This window comes from Accipiter gentilis, chromosome Z (assembly GCF_929443795.1).
Source record: "Accipiter gentilis chromosome Z, bAccGen1.1, whole genome shotgun sequence".
Lineage (NCBI taxonomy): Eukaryota > Metazoa > Chordata > Aves > Accipitriformes > Accipitridae > Astur > Astur gentilis.
Genome location: NC_064919.1, coordinates 35,218,288 through 35,235,523, shown reverse-complemented (window position 1 = coordinate 35,235,523; position 17,236 = coordinate 35,218,288). Strand labels below are relative to the sequence as shown.

The window sequence follows — 17,236 nt, the reverse complement described above, 5'->3', positions numbered from 1 at the left end:
ACGGCAGCAGGGGACCCCCACTGATCATCTCTTTTTGGGGTGAGGGATCTCAGCCAACACGGTCACCACTTCTGCGTAGGTGCTGCCATGTCTCTGGTGCCCTCCACCTTCCCTGCGTGTTTGCTAAGACAGCAGAGGCATTTAACCAGGGCTTATGTTCTAGGCAACTCGCCCCTACCTTTCCCTCTGCTCCCCCAGCCCTGTGCCCTGCCTTCACTCAGCTTCCCCGTTTCCACCAACTTGTTGTTCTTGAATAATGCCAGTGTAACTTTGCAGGGATGAAGGCCTGTCTCCGCTTCCCCCCGCAAGCAAATTGCCCAAAAGCCTGGAGTGGCTGCAAGCTGCAGAAAGCCCTGTGCCCAACCTGGTGTGGACAACATGGTGCTTGCATTATGCTAATCCCCTCTCTTTGGCTAACGAAGGACCTCCGCCGGCCAGGCAGGACCTATCACTGCATGGAGAATGACATCATTTGGAAAACGCCGCTGTGCAAGGCTGCCAGTGATTGTGCAGCATCCCTCCCCTCTCACAGGGGGAGGCCGCTCCCATCTCGGCACGTGCAGGCACTGCTTTATAAATTGGAATGGTTTTAGTTACCACAGAAGTTGTAACTCGAGGGAGTGCAGGATGCTGAGATGTGTGACCCACCTCTCTCTCTTGGCAGGCTGCAATAACGATACAATGCCATAATCCTGCGATACATTCATTAAGCTCTGTCACCTAGCGATTCATTTCCTCTTAACACATGCATTGTTTTTACTTGGCCTAATTTGCCATTTACAAATAATGGCAAGAAATGCCGGTACCAAGAAAGCGTAACTGGTGTGACACTGCATGCAGGCTCACCCACGTGCTGCTTGTGATCGGCACAAGGAGCTGCAGCGACATATAATCCAAGTTGACTGGGCTGCTTTGTGAAACCTTCCAGCTCAGTAATGCCAAAAGCCCGTCAGGCGCTCCACGCTCTGAAACCAGCACACGACTCTCAGCATCACCATTCTTCCCATTTCTTCCCTTACAGACGCGGTTATAATAAACGGCAGCTAAGCACAGACGTCTCCCTGGCATACTGTCAGGCAGCCTTGCTGGAGGAAATTTTTTTTCTCCCCTGCAAGCTGCCAAGGTGGACTCCTTAGCTCCTGCGATAGACTGAATGAGACTGCAGTTCCCCCATCAGTTTCATAATACTCAGAAAGCATCCATTTACATCATTGTGTGCAGTGCAGGGCAGCAGCTGCCAGGAAATTTCAAACTATTTTGATTCCAGTTGACTAGAACAGCAGCAATTGAATTAGCTGGTATCGCTATAGATAAACTGATGATCTGTGCATTTTATTTCTTTGACCAATGGGTAACTGCTGGAGCTACAGTAACCTCTGTGAGTAAGGAGACTGTTCAAGCAACTATATCTAATTTGTTGAGCTAGCTAATATATATATATACTGTAGAGAGAGAGACACTCACACCATTCTTTTGTAAAATGTACCTGTAAACAAAATGTCTGTCTATGCTTGTAATTTGTGTTTTGCTTCCTAGAATTTCCTTTTATTATGCTGTAGACAAGCTTGCTTGACATGGAATGGTTATTTACCTATGAAATATCATATCTATGCCTGATTTAAGTCATGAATTCTTTCAACGTCTAGTCATCAGAAAGGCTGCCAACTGCTGTTAGGTTATATTTGCCCGGTCTCAGTTTTCTAGCCACTCACCCCCTTTCTATTTTAGCTTTTTCTCTCTCCATTTAATTCTTTTTTTTTTCTTTTTTTTTTTTTTTTCTTTTTTTGCTTTGTTGAAAGAAGCCACCTTCAATGCAAAGTAGAAATTGGTGTTACCTGAGAGTGTGTGTCCTTTCTTTGTTTGTTTGGTGATGGGTATTTTTTTTCCCTGCTCATCTTCAGTGCGGTCCTTAAATTTTGTTGTTGCCTTTCTAGCCTTGTTTGTAATGCAGTCATATTGGGGGATGGGGTTGGACAGGATATGCCAGTAGCTGCAGCAAGACATGATGCTGTGGTGGTAGATGGGAATAAGGGAGGAGTTTCCCTTAAAGAGCTCAAGCTCCTGTAAGCTCTGGTACCTGAAATAGCTCTCTGAGCAAAGGGAAGGGCTTTGCACCTTTTAAGAGTGGGGGGCAATTGGTGGTGGTTGCCTGCGAGGAGCGGAGACCGTGGCAGTCATGTGCATGGTAGTACCTAACGTAATGGGGACAGACGGCTGCTTTGGTGCCATATGTGATTTTTTTGTAATTGGGCAGTGAATTAGGCAATGTTCCTGCAGGATGCTGTGAAGGCGAGAATCCCGCTGACTTGTGCTCGCATACAGTAGCAGCAGCAGCAGTCATTCCAGAGCAGGGCTGCTGGCACCTCACTATAGAAAAGGCCTTAAATTCCCACCGTGAAAGTGCTCCTCTCTTGCCCAGGTGAAATACAGCTTGCAAGCATGGCAGAGAGGAGTACCTGTGTGCACACTCCCTCCGCCTGCATGTCTCTGTGCCCATATATGCATGCATGTGCTCTGTAGGTGTACCTCTTCTGGAGTCTTCTGGGCCTGCCAGAGGGTAAAGTTTGCTTGGGATGAAGTTCAGGAGAAGTAAATCAGAAACTTGCTCAGGACTGCTTACTGCTGCCAGCAGCGGCCTTTGGTGGCAGATGGGGACGCACAGCAGTGTATTTAGCACGCACCGCCAGAAATAAGGCCGCCTGTGTTTCCCTCATGTTGGTTCAGAAGCTAAGATAGCAATTAGCAGAGATGAGCCTGGCCCCTTGGCAGGGTCTGTGTGTGGTGCCTTGTCAGTGCTTGGCCTCCAGCGCATGTTGGCTGCATCCCAGACCCATGAGGGGCCGGGGGGGCGATGCTCCGGGCTTCCTTCCAACGAGGCGGGGTGCATGGGTGGGAGGGAAGTGTGGGGGGTCCCAGCTCCTGGGGCACTATGCATTGCCTTCCTTTGGGATGTGGCTGGAGCGTGCGGCCCAGGCAGCGGGGTGGCCAAGTGCTGCCCCGTGGTGCTGGGGACATGAGGCGATCTCAGCTGGAGCACCTGCCACTTGCAGGTCTGCCAGCTGAGAGTTGCTGTAGGTGGACCTGTGTCCATGGAGAAGAGTTCACGGTAGTTCTTCTCTCTTGAAAAATCCCATCTCTGGACGTGTGCTGAGAGACCAGCCACTGCGTTAGAGCAGACCAGGGCTGAGGGGTGGAAAGCCAGGACCTTTTGCTGGCTTGGGCTGGTCCTGGTGCAGGTGTAGGGACGTGGCAGCCACACAGCATTGTTCGCACCTGTGAGTCCGTGCTGGTGAAAGTGTGTCCTAAGGGCAACCTGGCGCCTGTGCCGTGAAGTGGGTGGGCTTGGGATGCACTCAAGGACTGCATGGCTGAACAGTGAGCAAAGCAGGCTGTCTGTCTGGGGCTTTGGGCACTTAGAAAAAGCACCATGACTGGAAATGTTTACATGGAGAGAGGGACCTCGCTCTCTTCCTCACACTCTCCCAGTGCACCTGCACCTGTGTGTTGGAAACCCTGCCATGACGGCAGACTGGTGATGCAGAAGTGGACAGGGCATCCATACTCCTCACAGCTCCCTGGGACCTTGCAGGAGTGAAAAGATCCCCGCTTTGTGCAGTCGCTGTCCTCAACAGCAACCACATCAGCCAGGTGAAGCCTGACCCACTGAAGTTTTATTATGGAGTAATTAAATCAATACCATGGAGGTATCTCGAGAACCTACAGGCAAAGAGACTGTGGTTTGGGATGGTCCGAGTCTGTCACTTTGATCCTGCACCATGCACAAGGTGCAGTGTTTACCTGGTGGCTAGATATACTGGATAGTGAGCTGGCAGGTGTTACAAACTACTAGCAGATAGATAGCCATTAGTGGAGTGCTGAGCTCGCATGAAATTATTTTCCCTTTCACCTTGAACTCAGCCTATCATTAACCATAGTTACATGGCTTACTCCTCAGAAATGGCTTGTGGCCAGCCTGCTTGGAGCGGAGATGGGGATCGGTTTGCAGCACAGCACCTAGAGATGCAGCTCGAGCAGGGCAAAGCATCCAAATGCAAGTTGGTGTCTGGTTTCAGAGCTGTCACCCCTGACATTTTTCAGAGTAGGTGTTTGGATTTGGCACCCTCGTTGTTTGTTTTAAAGCACTTTTATACTCCAGGCCCGTTTTTTCCAGAAGGGTGCAGCAAATGCAGCTGTTGCTGGTTTGTTTTTTGGTTTGTTTTTGGGTTGTTTTTTTTTCCAAAAGCTCAGTTCCTCCTTGGGCTGTAGTATAAGGTGGCCAAGTATCTGTCATTGTGTCATCCATGAGGTCCCTCTGAGGACAGCTGGTTCTCTGTTACCCCACAACAATGGGAGCCACTGGGTGCTCAGCGCTTGGAAAATGTGACCATCCGTTTTCACTCTTGCTTTGTTTACATCAGTTGGAAAAGCAGCACCATGAGGGGAGGGGTAGCAAGCTTTCTGTGCAGCGGTGAATTTGCTGCAACAGAAAATGTGAACCGCTCGGTATGGGTACATCACTGCAACACGACCTTCAGTTACCCTAGTTGTTAAAGGAAGAGGGTAGTGCTGGCAGAAAGTTGAATTGCTTATTAATTGCTTTTAGCTAATTGGTTTTGTCAAGGCTGTGGAATATACAGGCTGATTAACTTCCCAGTGTTTCATCTTTACAAGTGAAAATGACCTAAAAACATTTCTTTTAAATAAAACCAACATGTATGGCGCATGCTGTGGATGGATGTCAGACCTCTGAATATCTGTTTTCTTCAGCCTTTGCGTCTGGCCTGTGGCCTCAGACTGTTCATGGGCCACTGGGACCCTTTCTGAAGTGTAGTAGACATTTCTGGCATTCCTTCCTCAGTAGTGCATGCTCCCAAAGTAGGGCTGCCTAAAAACTTGTATGTAAAAGGACCAGCTCTGCATAACTGCAGTGTGAGACTGTGCAGAAGTGAGTTAAACTGAACGGTATTTTCCCTGCAGGGGAGAGAGGGCTGGGAAGGGAGGTCAGGTTTTTGCTTATGCACGCGGTAGATAAACCCATACTCTCTTTTCTTCTGTGCAGGTAGTGGCCATGCAAGCAGCACTTTGGTCCCTCATACCATCATCAATGAATTTCCAGAGTACGGCACCGTAGAGCCAAGTGGAGATGTGCCGAGGGCTTCATCGCCGTGCCAGGCAGAGCCTGTGACACACAGTCCAGAAAGACGGGACAGTCACCACCGGGTACCTGGCAGGTCCCTTCCTCAGTGTGCGGCTCCTACAGACAATTTGAGACCTGATGCTGGGGCAGTGCAGCTGCATGCCCCAGAAGAAGGTTTGCAACCTGCCGGTAACCTGCCAGAGATTATGAAAATCTCTCGACGGCTGGAAACAGCAAAGGTGCAAGAGAGAGCAAATACTTCTCTTGACTCAGAGACTCAAATGGAAAAAAAGAGTGTTACTGGCAGCCAAAATGTGCAGGCAGCCAGAGAACCAGTTCCAGCAGGCCAAGAAAAACCCTCAGACATGCCTCTTCCATCTGAACGAACAGCTGAGGAAAAAATGCATTTGATCATAGAGAAAGATCTGGCTGCAATATGGACTGGAGAAACGCAGTCCGAGTCCTTGCAAGCCATCAGTAATAAAGCCGAGGAGGTCCATGCAGCGCAGGAGACAAGCTGTCATAGACCATCTGTGACAAACCTGGAAGCAGCCAGCAGAGTGGAGGGGTGGGCGCATTTTGTGGAGTTTTCAGCGTACAGTCAAGGCAAAATGCAAATGGGTCCTGAGAGAAGGCTCTCTAAAGAGGCAGCTGTGAGCAAACACGTAGAATTTCAAGGGGTGGAGATTTTATGGCTGCAAAAAGCCGAGGAGCAGACAAGAAAGAAGCACTCGCTGCTGGAGACTGTGTCTGTGGAGAGGAAGGCATCCCCTAAAACGTCCAGCCACCCTGCGCCACTGATGGTCTCCCCAGGCTTGGTCTCCTCGCAGGACAGCGCTTGGAGCGAGGTCTGTGAGGACCTGAGGCTGGGACCCGCTGCCTCTGGAGCCACTCCTCTGCTGCTGCTCGATGAAAGTGGCGAGGATGAAGTTTTTGTGAAGGACAAGAAGAGCCACAGTGAGGAAGAGATGGCTGTGCTAGCGAGAGGGCAGGGCAGGTGAGATGGTGCTTGGGGAGGTGTAGGGGGCAGGCGGGGTTACTCTCATCCCAAGCATGTGGCTTGTGCCTACCCCTTAGGAGCTAATGACAAAACAGTGAACGTTTGTCCGCTGGCTGCGGCATGGTGGCAATCGTAGTGGTTCATGCCTGATGGTGGCTAGTGCGTGAAGTTGGGACTGAACCCTGTCCACAGCACCTTGCTGAAGTTTGAAGTCCATCTCAGGTTTGGAAACATAAAGGTGTCTCTTGTTTGCAGAGTAATGGCTGTGTGACGAAGCATCTGTAGCAGGTGTAGCTGGGATCCCGGCATGGCATGTAATTAAATATAGGCAGCATGCAGGCCTGGCTGTGTGTGCCTGGCCAGATTTTCTGGTTTCAGGCAGAGTTCACGCAACAATGTTGCAAGCACCTCTGAGAGGTTGGATAATAAAGACTTTTTATCCAGGGCTCTGTAGGTTATACGAGGGTAAATGCTGTGATGTGCTTTCTGTATTATCTATCTATCTATCTATCTATCTATGTTTATATAAGTTTAGCTATATATATTGCAAAAATTGTCTGCTGCCTTTTAGAAGACCACCACGATTTGTTCACTTTTCTTTCCTGATGCACATCTGTAACAAAGCATATGGTCCCACTGGTGTGCTCTAAGCAAACCGCTCTAAGCTGGCAGGGTGTTTGCTGTTGACACAGCAGGATCTCAGCAAGGGAGGCACTACTGCCTCTGCACCTTGGGATCCATGGAGTTTTGCTTTGGCTAGCACGTGGGATTGCTTGGGCGGGCATCCCTGATGCCGAAGTCCCGCAGCATTTGGTGCAGCTGAGAAGAAAACTCTCTGCAGGGGGATGCTACACATTCCCCTGTGCATCTGCAAGCAGGCCGAGTCTTCCCTCTTCAGATCTGGTTCTCCTGGCTCCTGGTTTTTAATTGCATTTGCTTCCCTTTGCGTTTTGGAGGGGTTCCCTCCAGCCTTTCGCCGAAGACCCCAGCCCTGGGACTGCTGTCCTCCAGAGGCAGAGGGCCCATCTGGATGCACATCTCTGACCTGTGCAGCCTCTGGCATGGCAGTGGTGCTAGCGGAGACCTTACGCATTTGTGAGTGCTCCTCTCCTTTGCACACAAGCAGCTGATGCTAACTGTTAGGCAATATTAGGCTTTCCCCCCGCCCCCCTCTTTTACGCAGAAGATTGTTTCTTTTTATGTCCCCAGAGAGAGAGATGGTGCCAGTCATGAACAGAAGTCGTGCAAGGAGAAACTAACATTTTACCCACAGTGTCCTCTCCTGCATGAAGCCACGTTGACCTTTCTGTTCGCAAAGGTGGAAGGCAAGGAGGTTCACCCAGAGATCTAAACCTTGCCCCTGAGCTGAAATGAGCTGTTTCTGATTAATTTCCAGGATGACGGAGGAGGGGGAAGCAGCCATGGGGGGATATGAAGATGTTCTTGGGCAGAGGCACTCTGACGTCTCCACTGATCTGTACAGCTCACAGTTTGAAAACATCCTAGACAATGCATCTTTATACTACAGCGCGGAGTCGCTGGAGACATTGTACTCGGAGCCCGATAGCTACTTCAGCTTTGAGATGCCACTCACTCCCATGATCCAGCAGCGCATGAAGGAAGGCAGCCAGTTTTTAGATCGGACATCAGCCTCGGGGCAGCCAGATGTCCTGCAGCTTCCCCCTGACGGGGTGATGAAGGGCTGTGGTGAAGGCATCGCCAATGGCTTAAGGGATGCAAGAGAAACACTATTCAGAGGAGGTGTCACGGAAGTCCCTCGTTTGGAAAGGTAAAAGCAGTGGGTGAGCTTTCTGTGTGCCTGTTGATTTTGCCCTGATGTCTGTTTACTTCAGTGGACTGTCGCAGAGTGTAGTTTTGCCTCTTTCAACACTGCATGTTTTCTACACAGAATGATTTCCAGTGTAACAGAGTGAGCTGCAGGAGAGGAGAGAGACATCCAAACCCACTGTTCATTAGAAAAGTGCAAATTTACTTTACAGAAGTTTTGTAGGTGATACTTGTGCTGATAAAAGGCTGGCCGGTATTGTCACATCTCTGGAACCTGTACCTGGAGGGGTTAGTTACCGGTTACAGATGAACCTTGTTCAGCTCCAGTTATACCTGAATTTGTTAGCAGCGATTTTAGGAACAATAACACCCTGTGCGCATGGACGAGTTGTCTGAATGCAGTTTGTGATTTGGATTTTAAAGGTGTGTCTCGGGGCATAGCTTTTCCTGTCTTGGGGTCAGCGGGAGTTTTGCTGGTTACTTCAGCTGGGACGAGGTTTTGCTCCCACCACATTCACAGGATGAGAGACTGTTAGCTGTTTCTTTCGTTTGTGCACTAGTTACTGATTGAGAGAGGAGGGAGCATTGCAAAAATGTTAATAATTTCCGTTTAGGTAAAGGGAGAGATAAGAAAACCTATTAAGAGAAGAGTCATGTGAGAAGCAAAAACTAGGCTAAGTGGTCAGAAAATACTGTGTAATTGTGGATACTCACTCTATGAGCAAACTTTCCTCATTGTGTGTTGTCAGAGAGGGTGGGGAGAGTGAAAGGCAGTGACAGCAAAGTGGGGGGCTGAGCCTAAAGCAGCAATCTGCAGAGGGGTGAGGGACCTTGTGAGTGACAAAGATGCATGGGTTCTCCATCCTCCAGGGACAGGACATTATCTAAGAGTCCTTAGACTATTGCCTTAGATGGGACTAGGCTAGTCTGGGAGTCAGTGGTGGGAGGTCTTTTATTGGTTTTACTTCTTTTGTGCCAGTGTGAAAGAAGTCCTTTGAGCAGAAGTAGTTTTGCTAACTTCATGGATTAAGCTACTGTTTGCCCTTAAAAGAACAGGCAGAAGGACTTAGCACTTTAGAATGTTTTTTCCATCAATCCTACTGGAAAAAAAGGTGTTTAAATCTTGTAGGACCCTGAGCTGCTTGGTGCCAATAGGCAATAAGTGACTGCTAACCTGCTACAATCAGTACGGAGCCAGAAACTGAGGCTAGTCCTGACACTTGCAGCGCCTTACTTGTACTGAAACGAGAGATTGCTGTGAGACTGGACAGTGGAGGACAAGCAGCACATGCAGACCCTGATTCTGTTACCCTGTAGTTGCAGCATCTGGTATCTAAAAAGTACTGTCAAGGAAGGCCCACATCGGCTCATCAAGACAGAGGTTATCACAAAGACAAGGTGTTCTTAGTTAATGCTTAAGAGACATACTAGGTGCCCGCCTAGTGTGGATTTCATTAGGAATTTTATTAATTTTAGTTTAAATTTGCAGCCATAGTGATAAACCAACAGAGGATTTTTAAGTTCTTCTTCCCCCCCCTCCCCCCTTAATAAAAAAAGAAGAAAGAAGTGTCCTCAACAGCAGGTTTGTTAGGAAGCTCTGCTGTTGTAGTCTGCAGGGCTCTGTTAGGGACGAGCCCCTAGGGCTCGCTCTCTTACGGTAGGTACTGATAGAGTGGAACTGCAGCAGTACAGCCAGCCACAGATGTGCCCAACAGGGTAATCCTCCGGACAATAACCTTATTAACCAAACCCCGCCCCCCCCCCCCCCCCCCCTCCGGTATTCCAATGTCATGTTGGATTGCACCAGGGTACAGGTGACTGACAGATCGTGTGTCCTGTGCTGTTGGAGTCCGCGACGAATCACGGTGTTAACAGCATGTGGGTGAGGAGCACCGTGTGCGTGCTGGGGGCTGCATGGGATTTACTGGGAGACGGGTCAAGACGGTGTGTCACTGTGATGCTCAGGTGAAGCAGAAAGAGCCGCCTGAGCTGCGGGTACTATTTCTAAGAGTTGTCACGCGTGGTTGTGTAGCCTGAAGCAATCCCGGACTTGTTTTTTCAATCGAAAGGCCACATGTGGGACAATAGGTGCGCGGCCGCCACCGCGCTACCTTTGTGCCTTCTGTCCCGAGGCCTTTTTTCCAGCGGTGCCGCGACCCCGCGGTAGTTCCCACGCGTAGCGCCTGCCTGGCGCTGCGGAGCGTCAAGGGGCACCCGCTGAAGTGGTGCGGCTCTCCCGGAGGACGAGGTAGGGAAGGCAAGCCCACCCCGCCCCGCCAGGTCCGGGCAGCGCTCCCTGGCCCTGCGCGGCGCAGCCACCGGACCGCCCGGAGCTGGCCGGCAGCGCAGCTTGCCTGCTGCGGTATATCGCAGAGCCGCCGGAGGTCTCTGTGCCCTCTGCGGAGCTGCCGGCTCTCCCCGCAGGCAGGGGCTCCCGCCGCTGCCTCTGCCCACCCTGCGGCGGGCAGTCACCCGAGGGCGGCGGGTGCAGGCGGCAGGGAGGGCGGGCGGCTGGCTGGCTGGCTGGCTGGAGGACCCCATCCTGCAGGGATAGAGGCCGGGGGTGGGGGGGGGGGGGGGGGGCGTGGGTGTGCGTGTGTCTCAGCGTCCGAGTAGTGGCAACTGCAAAGCGAAGCGGGGCCGTTTGGGGCGCGGGGAGCTTGGGAGCGAAGCTCTGCAACGTTGTAGGGCGGCACAGCAAGAGCATTAACCCCCCGCCCCCCCGCTCTTACCAGCAACCGCCCTGCCAACCCCAGCGAACAAAAACCGAAACCAAAACCCCAGCAGCTCCCCGTGCCGTGATGTTTCCGCGACATCAAAGCGCGTGGGGTGACAGCACGCTTCCGAGTACCGGCGCCAGTTTATGGGGGAACAGCGTGAAATCCTGGCCGTCCTTCAGGGTCCGGTGCAGAAGGGGAGGGTGGATGTGTGAGCAAAATTTAATGGTGTACACCTGGAAATTGCAAGCCGCGTGCCAATTAGGAAAGGAGGAGCAGGTGCTCTCCACGGCCATGCCCTCCTGATAGCAGGTGGCTGAGCGCCACAGCACTTCTCGCAGCTCTCTGGAGGGATCCTGCGCATAACTGACACACGGACCCTAGGTGGCGTGAGGTTTTAATGGATGATGGCAAGGAAACCTAGTCTGGTAATGAATAAGCGGGAGGGTAACATCCTTCTCCGCTATTAGGAAATCGCTGGCTCTGGGAGGGGTCAGCTCTGGTATGTGAAGGCCAGTCACATGCCTTCAGAATTGAAAAAAAAAAAAAAAAGGGGGGGGGGAGGAAAAAAAAAATAAAAAAATTATGAGAGGCTTGTGGGCTGCAAGTTCCTATGGGCTCCTGGGTGTCTGGATGTTTCATCCCTGCTGTCCTCCCTATCAGCTGCTGGCCGTGGTCAAATGCAGTAAGTCCTGGCAAGAGCCGTGCAGCGTGCCTGCTCTGACAGCCACCCGCCGCGCTTCCTTAGGGCAGGGGGATGTCAGCTGGCCCCTGGGTTTTCCTGCAGGACAGGTTGGCTTGCTTTTGCAAATAGTCCTTTCCTAGCACAGCTTAGGTGCCCTTTGTGCCTGGTGAGTGGAGGAGGGATTCGTGGGAGAGAAGGGTATGCAGTTTGCCTTCCTTTGGGAATGGTTACGGCTCTTGGTGTCTTTTGGGTGGCTTAGTCTCTTTCCTAGGTGTGTAATGATCATTCTTCTGGGGGAAAAACAATTTTCTGCAGCTGACGTAGCCTCAAGATTCCCCAGGTGGGGGTGGGAGAAGGGGGAGCGTGAGGTTTCAGAGCCCAGGGACAGCCTTGCTGTGTATCAGGGCACCATGGGGTTCCTGTGAAACGTGCTGGACCACAGGTTGCCAGTGTAAGGAAGCTTTGCAGTGGCAATAAAGATACTGTATTTGGGCTGTGTTTGGTGCACCCCAGGTAGTGCACTCCTCTTTTATTGTGCCAGTGGGTTGTGTTCTGACAGAGCAAGGCTCAGCCTTGGTACATGGGAGTTTAGTCTTACTCGCAGAGGCAATAAGGAAGACTGTTTGCAAGGTGCTAACCAGACATTGAGCCTGAGTTTGCATTGCCTGAACTAGGTGTGATCATTTACACCATATCAGAGTGGGAGGAAGGGGAGGTATTTCCAAAGCAGTAAGATTTTCCCCAGGTATAAGTGAGTTATCTTTGCTATGTATACAGTGAGCGTCTGAAAGTGAGGTATGAAGTTCTCTCGGTAATGATCTCCATCTTTCTTTTCTACTTTCAGACTTTAAAGACAGAATTTCTTTTAATCTTTCTTTTTTTCTGCATTCTTCATAGCAGACTTCACATTCCCTTTTCCCTTGTATGCTGCAGTCAGAACAAGAAATTAAAAAAAACCCAAAAAACTTCTGGCATTTTGTTTCCAGAGTTGTCTCGGAAGGTGTGGTCTCTGTTGGTAGGACATTGCCCAAGATTTTTCTAAATCTGGATAGAAAGGAAAAAAATCTGTATTGCAGCTCCTAATCCTCAAAAATGCTAAATATTTGCCACCTGCCATCATCTTCAAAGAATTGCTGGTGCTCAGCAAATTCTGCAAGTCCTGTTATTTTATTTTTTTTTCCTCCTAGAGATACAAACACAAATTTAGTCACAAATGTATTCTTTTGTAATTAAAGGGGGGAAGAAAACAAACTCCCTAAAGCAATCTAGTGCTTCTCAGAATAAATGTACAAGAATGTAGACTGCAGTTCCCAATGACTGCCAGGTTACTTTTAATGATTTGAGCCTCTTGTAGTAGTTCCCATAGTTGTTTTCTTTCTTCTGTGTATGGGTCATTTCCAGCAGTTTCTTAGTTGGGACTCTGCTTATTCCTTCTTTGAGACAGTAAACTTTGTTGACAGATAAACCCAGTTTTGTTCCCTTCCTCCAGTTTGATTCAAGTCTCCTCTCAGTTTATCAGTATCTTGCATGCCAGTTATACTTCTGGTTTTCAGTTTGCACTTTGGTATTTTTGTCCAAGGTAGCTTGTATTTGATTTTCAGTGTGGATGTGAGAGTCAGTACTTACAGGTCTAACAGCAGTCTGGCAGAACTTTTTTCTGCTTTGATGACTCACCTTATGACCTGGTTGAATGTTTTCGTTGAGCCTGAAATTTGCCAAGATCCCTGTGTTCCTAAGTGGATGTTTTTTGGCCTTTGGACACACCTCAGCTTGTGACAAACTCTGGGACCTAGGAGAGCTAGGGCTGTCAGAAGGTGATACTTTGTATTTGCTGCTATCCATATGCCCAGGATAAGGAAAGTTACTCAGAGGAATGCCACTGGTTGTTGTCCTAGAACAGTGAATGCATCAAATGCATCTGCAGCTGGTGAGCAAGCAAACACGTGCTGGAGCCCATTTGCCTGCACATGGGCTACTGCATCGGTCGGTTGTTGAGCCACTGGTAAGCACAGTATGCTGGCACGGGTATATTAAGCCCAGGTAAAGACGAAGCAGCATAATCCACAGGGGTAAATTTCTGAAACCAGTGGCATTTTGGCAGCTGAGGATTTGCACCTTTATTGCACAGCTTAGTAACTTCAAAAATATTAAGCCACACTGATTTCCTTGGTATTCCCTGCAGGAAGGTGGCATCACTTTATCAAGGTTCTGGAAGTACAGCATACCAGTGTGCCTTGGCGCTGCCTAATGAGGTGCTTGCAACACCAGTTTAGCAAGAGTATGTAAAACTGCTTCTACTTCCTAAATAAACTGTTGTTTTTGGGAAAAAAGATCTGCTGACTTCTCGCCTCTTCAGTTCCCAGCCTCCTCTGAAAATAAAACAAACAAAACAAAAATCCAGGAGCTGACAGAGACAGAAAAGAAAATGAAAATAAAGAAAAAAAGAAAGTGGAGCAGCTGATCAGTTCGCTGCACAAAGCGCCTCAGTATAAAGCTGTCAGCAGCTCAGCTTCTAAGCTGGCATCTGTTGGCATATCTCCATTAAAGTCAAAGCCATTTAGGTCAGGAAGCCTTCATTCACTGAAACTGAAGCATCTCTGCCAGCTCCCAGTCGGTCCCAAAGTGCAGCCTGCTGTCTCATCCATTAGCCACGACTGGCTGCCAGTCAAGCCCCTCTCCATGTTATTGCTGGTTATTGCTCTTCTTCCTCTGTCCATCTGTCTGTTGGGATAGAGAGAGGCAGAGCCTGGTGGCTGTCAGGTCGGTGTAGAGGCATGCATAGCTTCGGATGTGATACGGGAGCACCGATGGAGAAGAACAGGGCATGTAACGTGCAGACTCCTTGCTAGCACAGCTGGGTGAGCTGTGGGTTGGTTGGTGGTTGTTTTCCCTTTATTGTGGAAGTCTGTCTTTTATTATTATTAACTGTTCATTTTGCTGCATGGTTGAAATGTAAAGCTCCTCTGCAATACTGCTGCCAGTGCTGAAACGCTCCATCTGCACATCTGCAGGGAAGCCTTAACCAAAAGGTGTAAACACCTGTGTTTTTATGGGTCTGTTCTGCTCCCTGCCAGCGAGGACCACCTGGACCAGCTGTCCCATTCATACATGCTCCCTGGGCTGGTATCCAAACAGTTAATCTGAGCCCAGGGAAGTACTCTGCTGGCTTCCCAGTTTTTCTCCTGTCCTGGAGGACCCTGCAGGAGCCTCATGGGGAAACACCATGGTGCTGAGCACAGGGACGGCTCCTGGCACTCGAAGCACACGGGGGGTGGGTGGGGTCAGGGGAGAGAGCCCAAGGGCTCCCGAAACACTTTGGCACTGAGTGTTTTCTGAGCAAGGTCACAGGTGTGCGTTGCATTCTTTGGGTCTGGTTTTTGCTTGTGTCTGGGGGCAGGTGGGCCAGATCCTGAGCGTGGGACTATCCTGATGTATCCAAGAGACTGGTCTACATGTCAGTGCATCTGTTAGAAATATCCATTGCAGCAGGAGTGCTTGGACACCCTCTGTGGTGAGGGCCAGGTTTCCACTTTTCGGCATGGGGACATTAATCTGGTGAGAGTCCCTTTGCAATTGCTAACTCCCACCACAGCGATGTAAGGACCCTGAGGTCGAAAGGCAATCAGACCTGAAGTATTTTTAGCAAAACATTTGTACTTCAGGTGGCAACGGGCCAGTGTATCTGTGTAATAAGGGACACACTGTCTCTCAGAAGGGCTGCAGTCCTGTCCCTGTGTGTGGCGGCACTTCTTGTCCTAATGCTGTGATCCCGTAACGATAGCATTTGCGTTTGCTGTAATGCAAGCCTACCAGAAGTGGCATTTTCTGAGCACTTCAGCTGTTAGCTCCCTACTTACAATCAGTGGGTGTTCTTTTAATAAAAGAAAAAAGGCAGATAATTACAGGGAGCAAGAGGTTATTTTTAAGCAGCAGCATGCATTTCAGCCCCTGAAATTGACTTTGTATATGCATTTTATTGATAACTAATAGCAGATTACAGGGCTTGTTTGTTTATTTTTTACATTGCTCCTCTCTGTGTGACGTGACCAAGGCAGAGCTACTTTTCAATGGATCCTCGGTGGGTACTCTGTGTTGTAGAAACCGTCCTCCCTTCATGTGTCCTGGTTGATGCTGTGCTCTTGAGACACCCACTGAATCGAGTTGCAGAAAGTGCAGCTGTGTCAGTCCTCAAAGAGGGATCTACTTCAAAGCGTGTCTTTGAAGAGAATCCATACGTAGGACTTCAAAGCTGATTAAAACATTCGGAGTAAAATAGCACAGTGAGTCATCTGCTAGGAAAGGGCATTATTTTTATTTTTATTATTTTTCTCCCCTTCCTACAGTTGTATCGTGGAAAAACCCTGGAGCTGGAGGTAACTGGCAAGGTAAATTACTGCTTGACGTGATTTTGGGCTCACTCGCTCCCAGCCCCGAAGAAGCTGGTTCAGAGCTGCAGCAAAGCTGCAGCAGAGCCGTTCCCAGCCTGTCTGTGTGGTCGGTCATTTGTAGCAGGAACTGACTCATCACGTCCCACTGCTACTGGGATTTCTTCGCTTTTTCCAATTGGGCTACTCCTTTCAGAGCAAGGCTGTTCAAGCGTGGCTTTTCAGCTCCCTTGAAACAAAATTCAGCCCGTGCGACCGATCATTTCTGATCGGCTCTGAAATGTGGAAGGGTATCACTGGCTGAGCATCCACATCGCTCTGAAGGGTTGTAGGGCAGGGATTCATTCCTGTAGGGCAAGACTTTTCCCAGAGGGAAGCCTGCTCCCCCTCTCCACTCCAGGCTGCTGTCAGGGGCATCCGAATGCTTCTGCCGTTCTCATGTCCCTGCCATGCTGCGAGGTGAGAGCTGCTGCTGAGGGGCTGTTGGATTAGAAACAGAGCGTGCTCTTCACAGCTAGAGTTGATGATTATGGTTGAGGGGATGGTGTCCTGTGTTTCGGAACCCAGAGGAGAAGAAGGCTTGGAGTGAAGGCACTTAAAACAACAGGGCTGGCACAGTTCTGCAGAGTGTGATTCTCAGCCCTACTGTGGCTCCCTGGTGGACGCTGTACCCCTGCTGAAAACAACATTTGTTCTGGCCCTAGCCTCAGCATGCCAGAATGCCTCTCCACCCTTCCTTATTTTTAATCGTTGCTGCGGTTTGCTCTGATAGAGTTTGCTGGCAAATGCTTGACTTAGTCTGCCTTGAAATAAAGCTGATGTTAAAGGCATGCAGATTCATTTGAGAGAAAAAGTTGGTATTCCTCCTGTTTCCTCCCCCTGTTTTTCCAAAAAGACCCGGGAAGGTCCCAGCCCTGTCTTGTCCAAGCTCCCCCTGAAATCAGTGCATCCAGTGAACTCCAAGTTGGACATGCATGCTGGATGGATTAGTGTTCCTCAGGGAAGGGCCGCATGTGCATCCAGGGGAGACTGTGTGCCACAGGGTGTATGCAATGCTTCCGTGTGGCAAGAGCTGCAGGCAGTGGCAAGCTGGGATCGTGGATGTGGCTGGGCTGAGTTGTGACACCCTGCTATTCAGTGTCAACTCCGAACATCTTCTCCTTGTTAGCAGCTGAGGCAGTTGCTCTGTGCCGGATCTGAGCTGTTCTCCTATAAAGCAAAATGCTAACATGCTTTTCTTCCATGGGACAAAACAGAGAATTTTTTTCCATGTGGATTTGCTAAAAAATGAATAGCATCCCAAGGTTTAAGTCACCTGAAACTGCAGGTACTTATGCTGAGGTTTCCATTTGCAGCCTAGTAGACGGGGAGTGTGGACCACTGAGATATGAGGTGCCTGTATCCTTACCGTTATGTTACTGGCCTTGCTCATTTTTTGTCTGGAAGTTGCAGCCACTCCCCAACTGTACGTTGCTATGGAGGGTTTCAGTTTTGGTGAAACCCAGGATGGAGTGGGAGGGGGAA

The 17,236-nt window shown here is 49.7% G+C and overlaps 1 protein-coding gene across 2 annotated transcripts in view; it reads left to right on the top strand.

Moving 5' to 3' along the window:
• Positions 1-17,236, top strand: part of PSD3 (pleckstrin and Sec7 domain containing 3) — a 120,588-nt gene that overhangs the window by 20,978 nt on the left and 82,374 nt on the right. The window contains exons 3-4 of one of the 2 annotated variants that reach the window (XM_049795262.1): positions 5,060-6,134; positions 7,534-7,926. In XM_049795262.1, the coding sequence (XP_049651219.1) occupies positions 5,060-6,134; positions 7,534-7,926 (1,468 nt within the window). Of the gene's footprint in view, positions 1-5,059; positions 6,135-7,533; positions 7,927-11,212; positions 11,328-17,236 lie in introns of those variants that run through there. The other variant, XM_049795264.1, reaches the window with a different exon arrangement.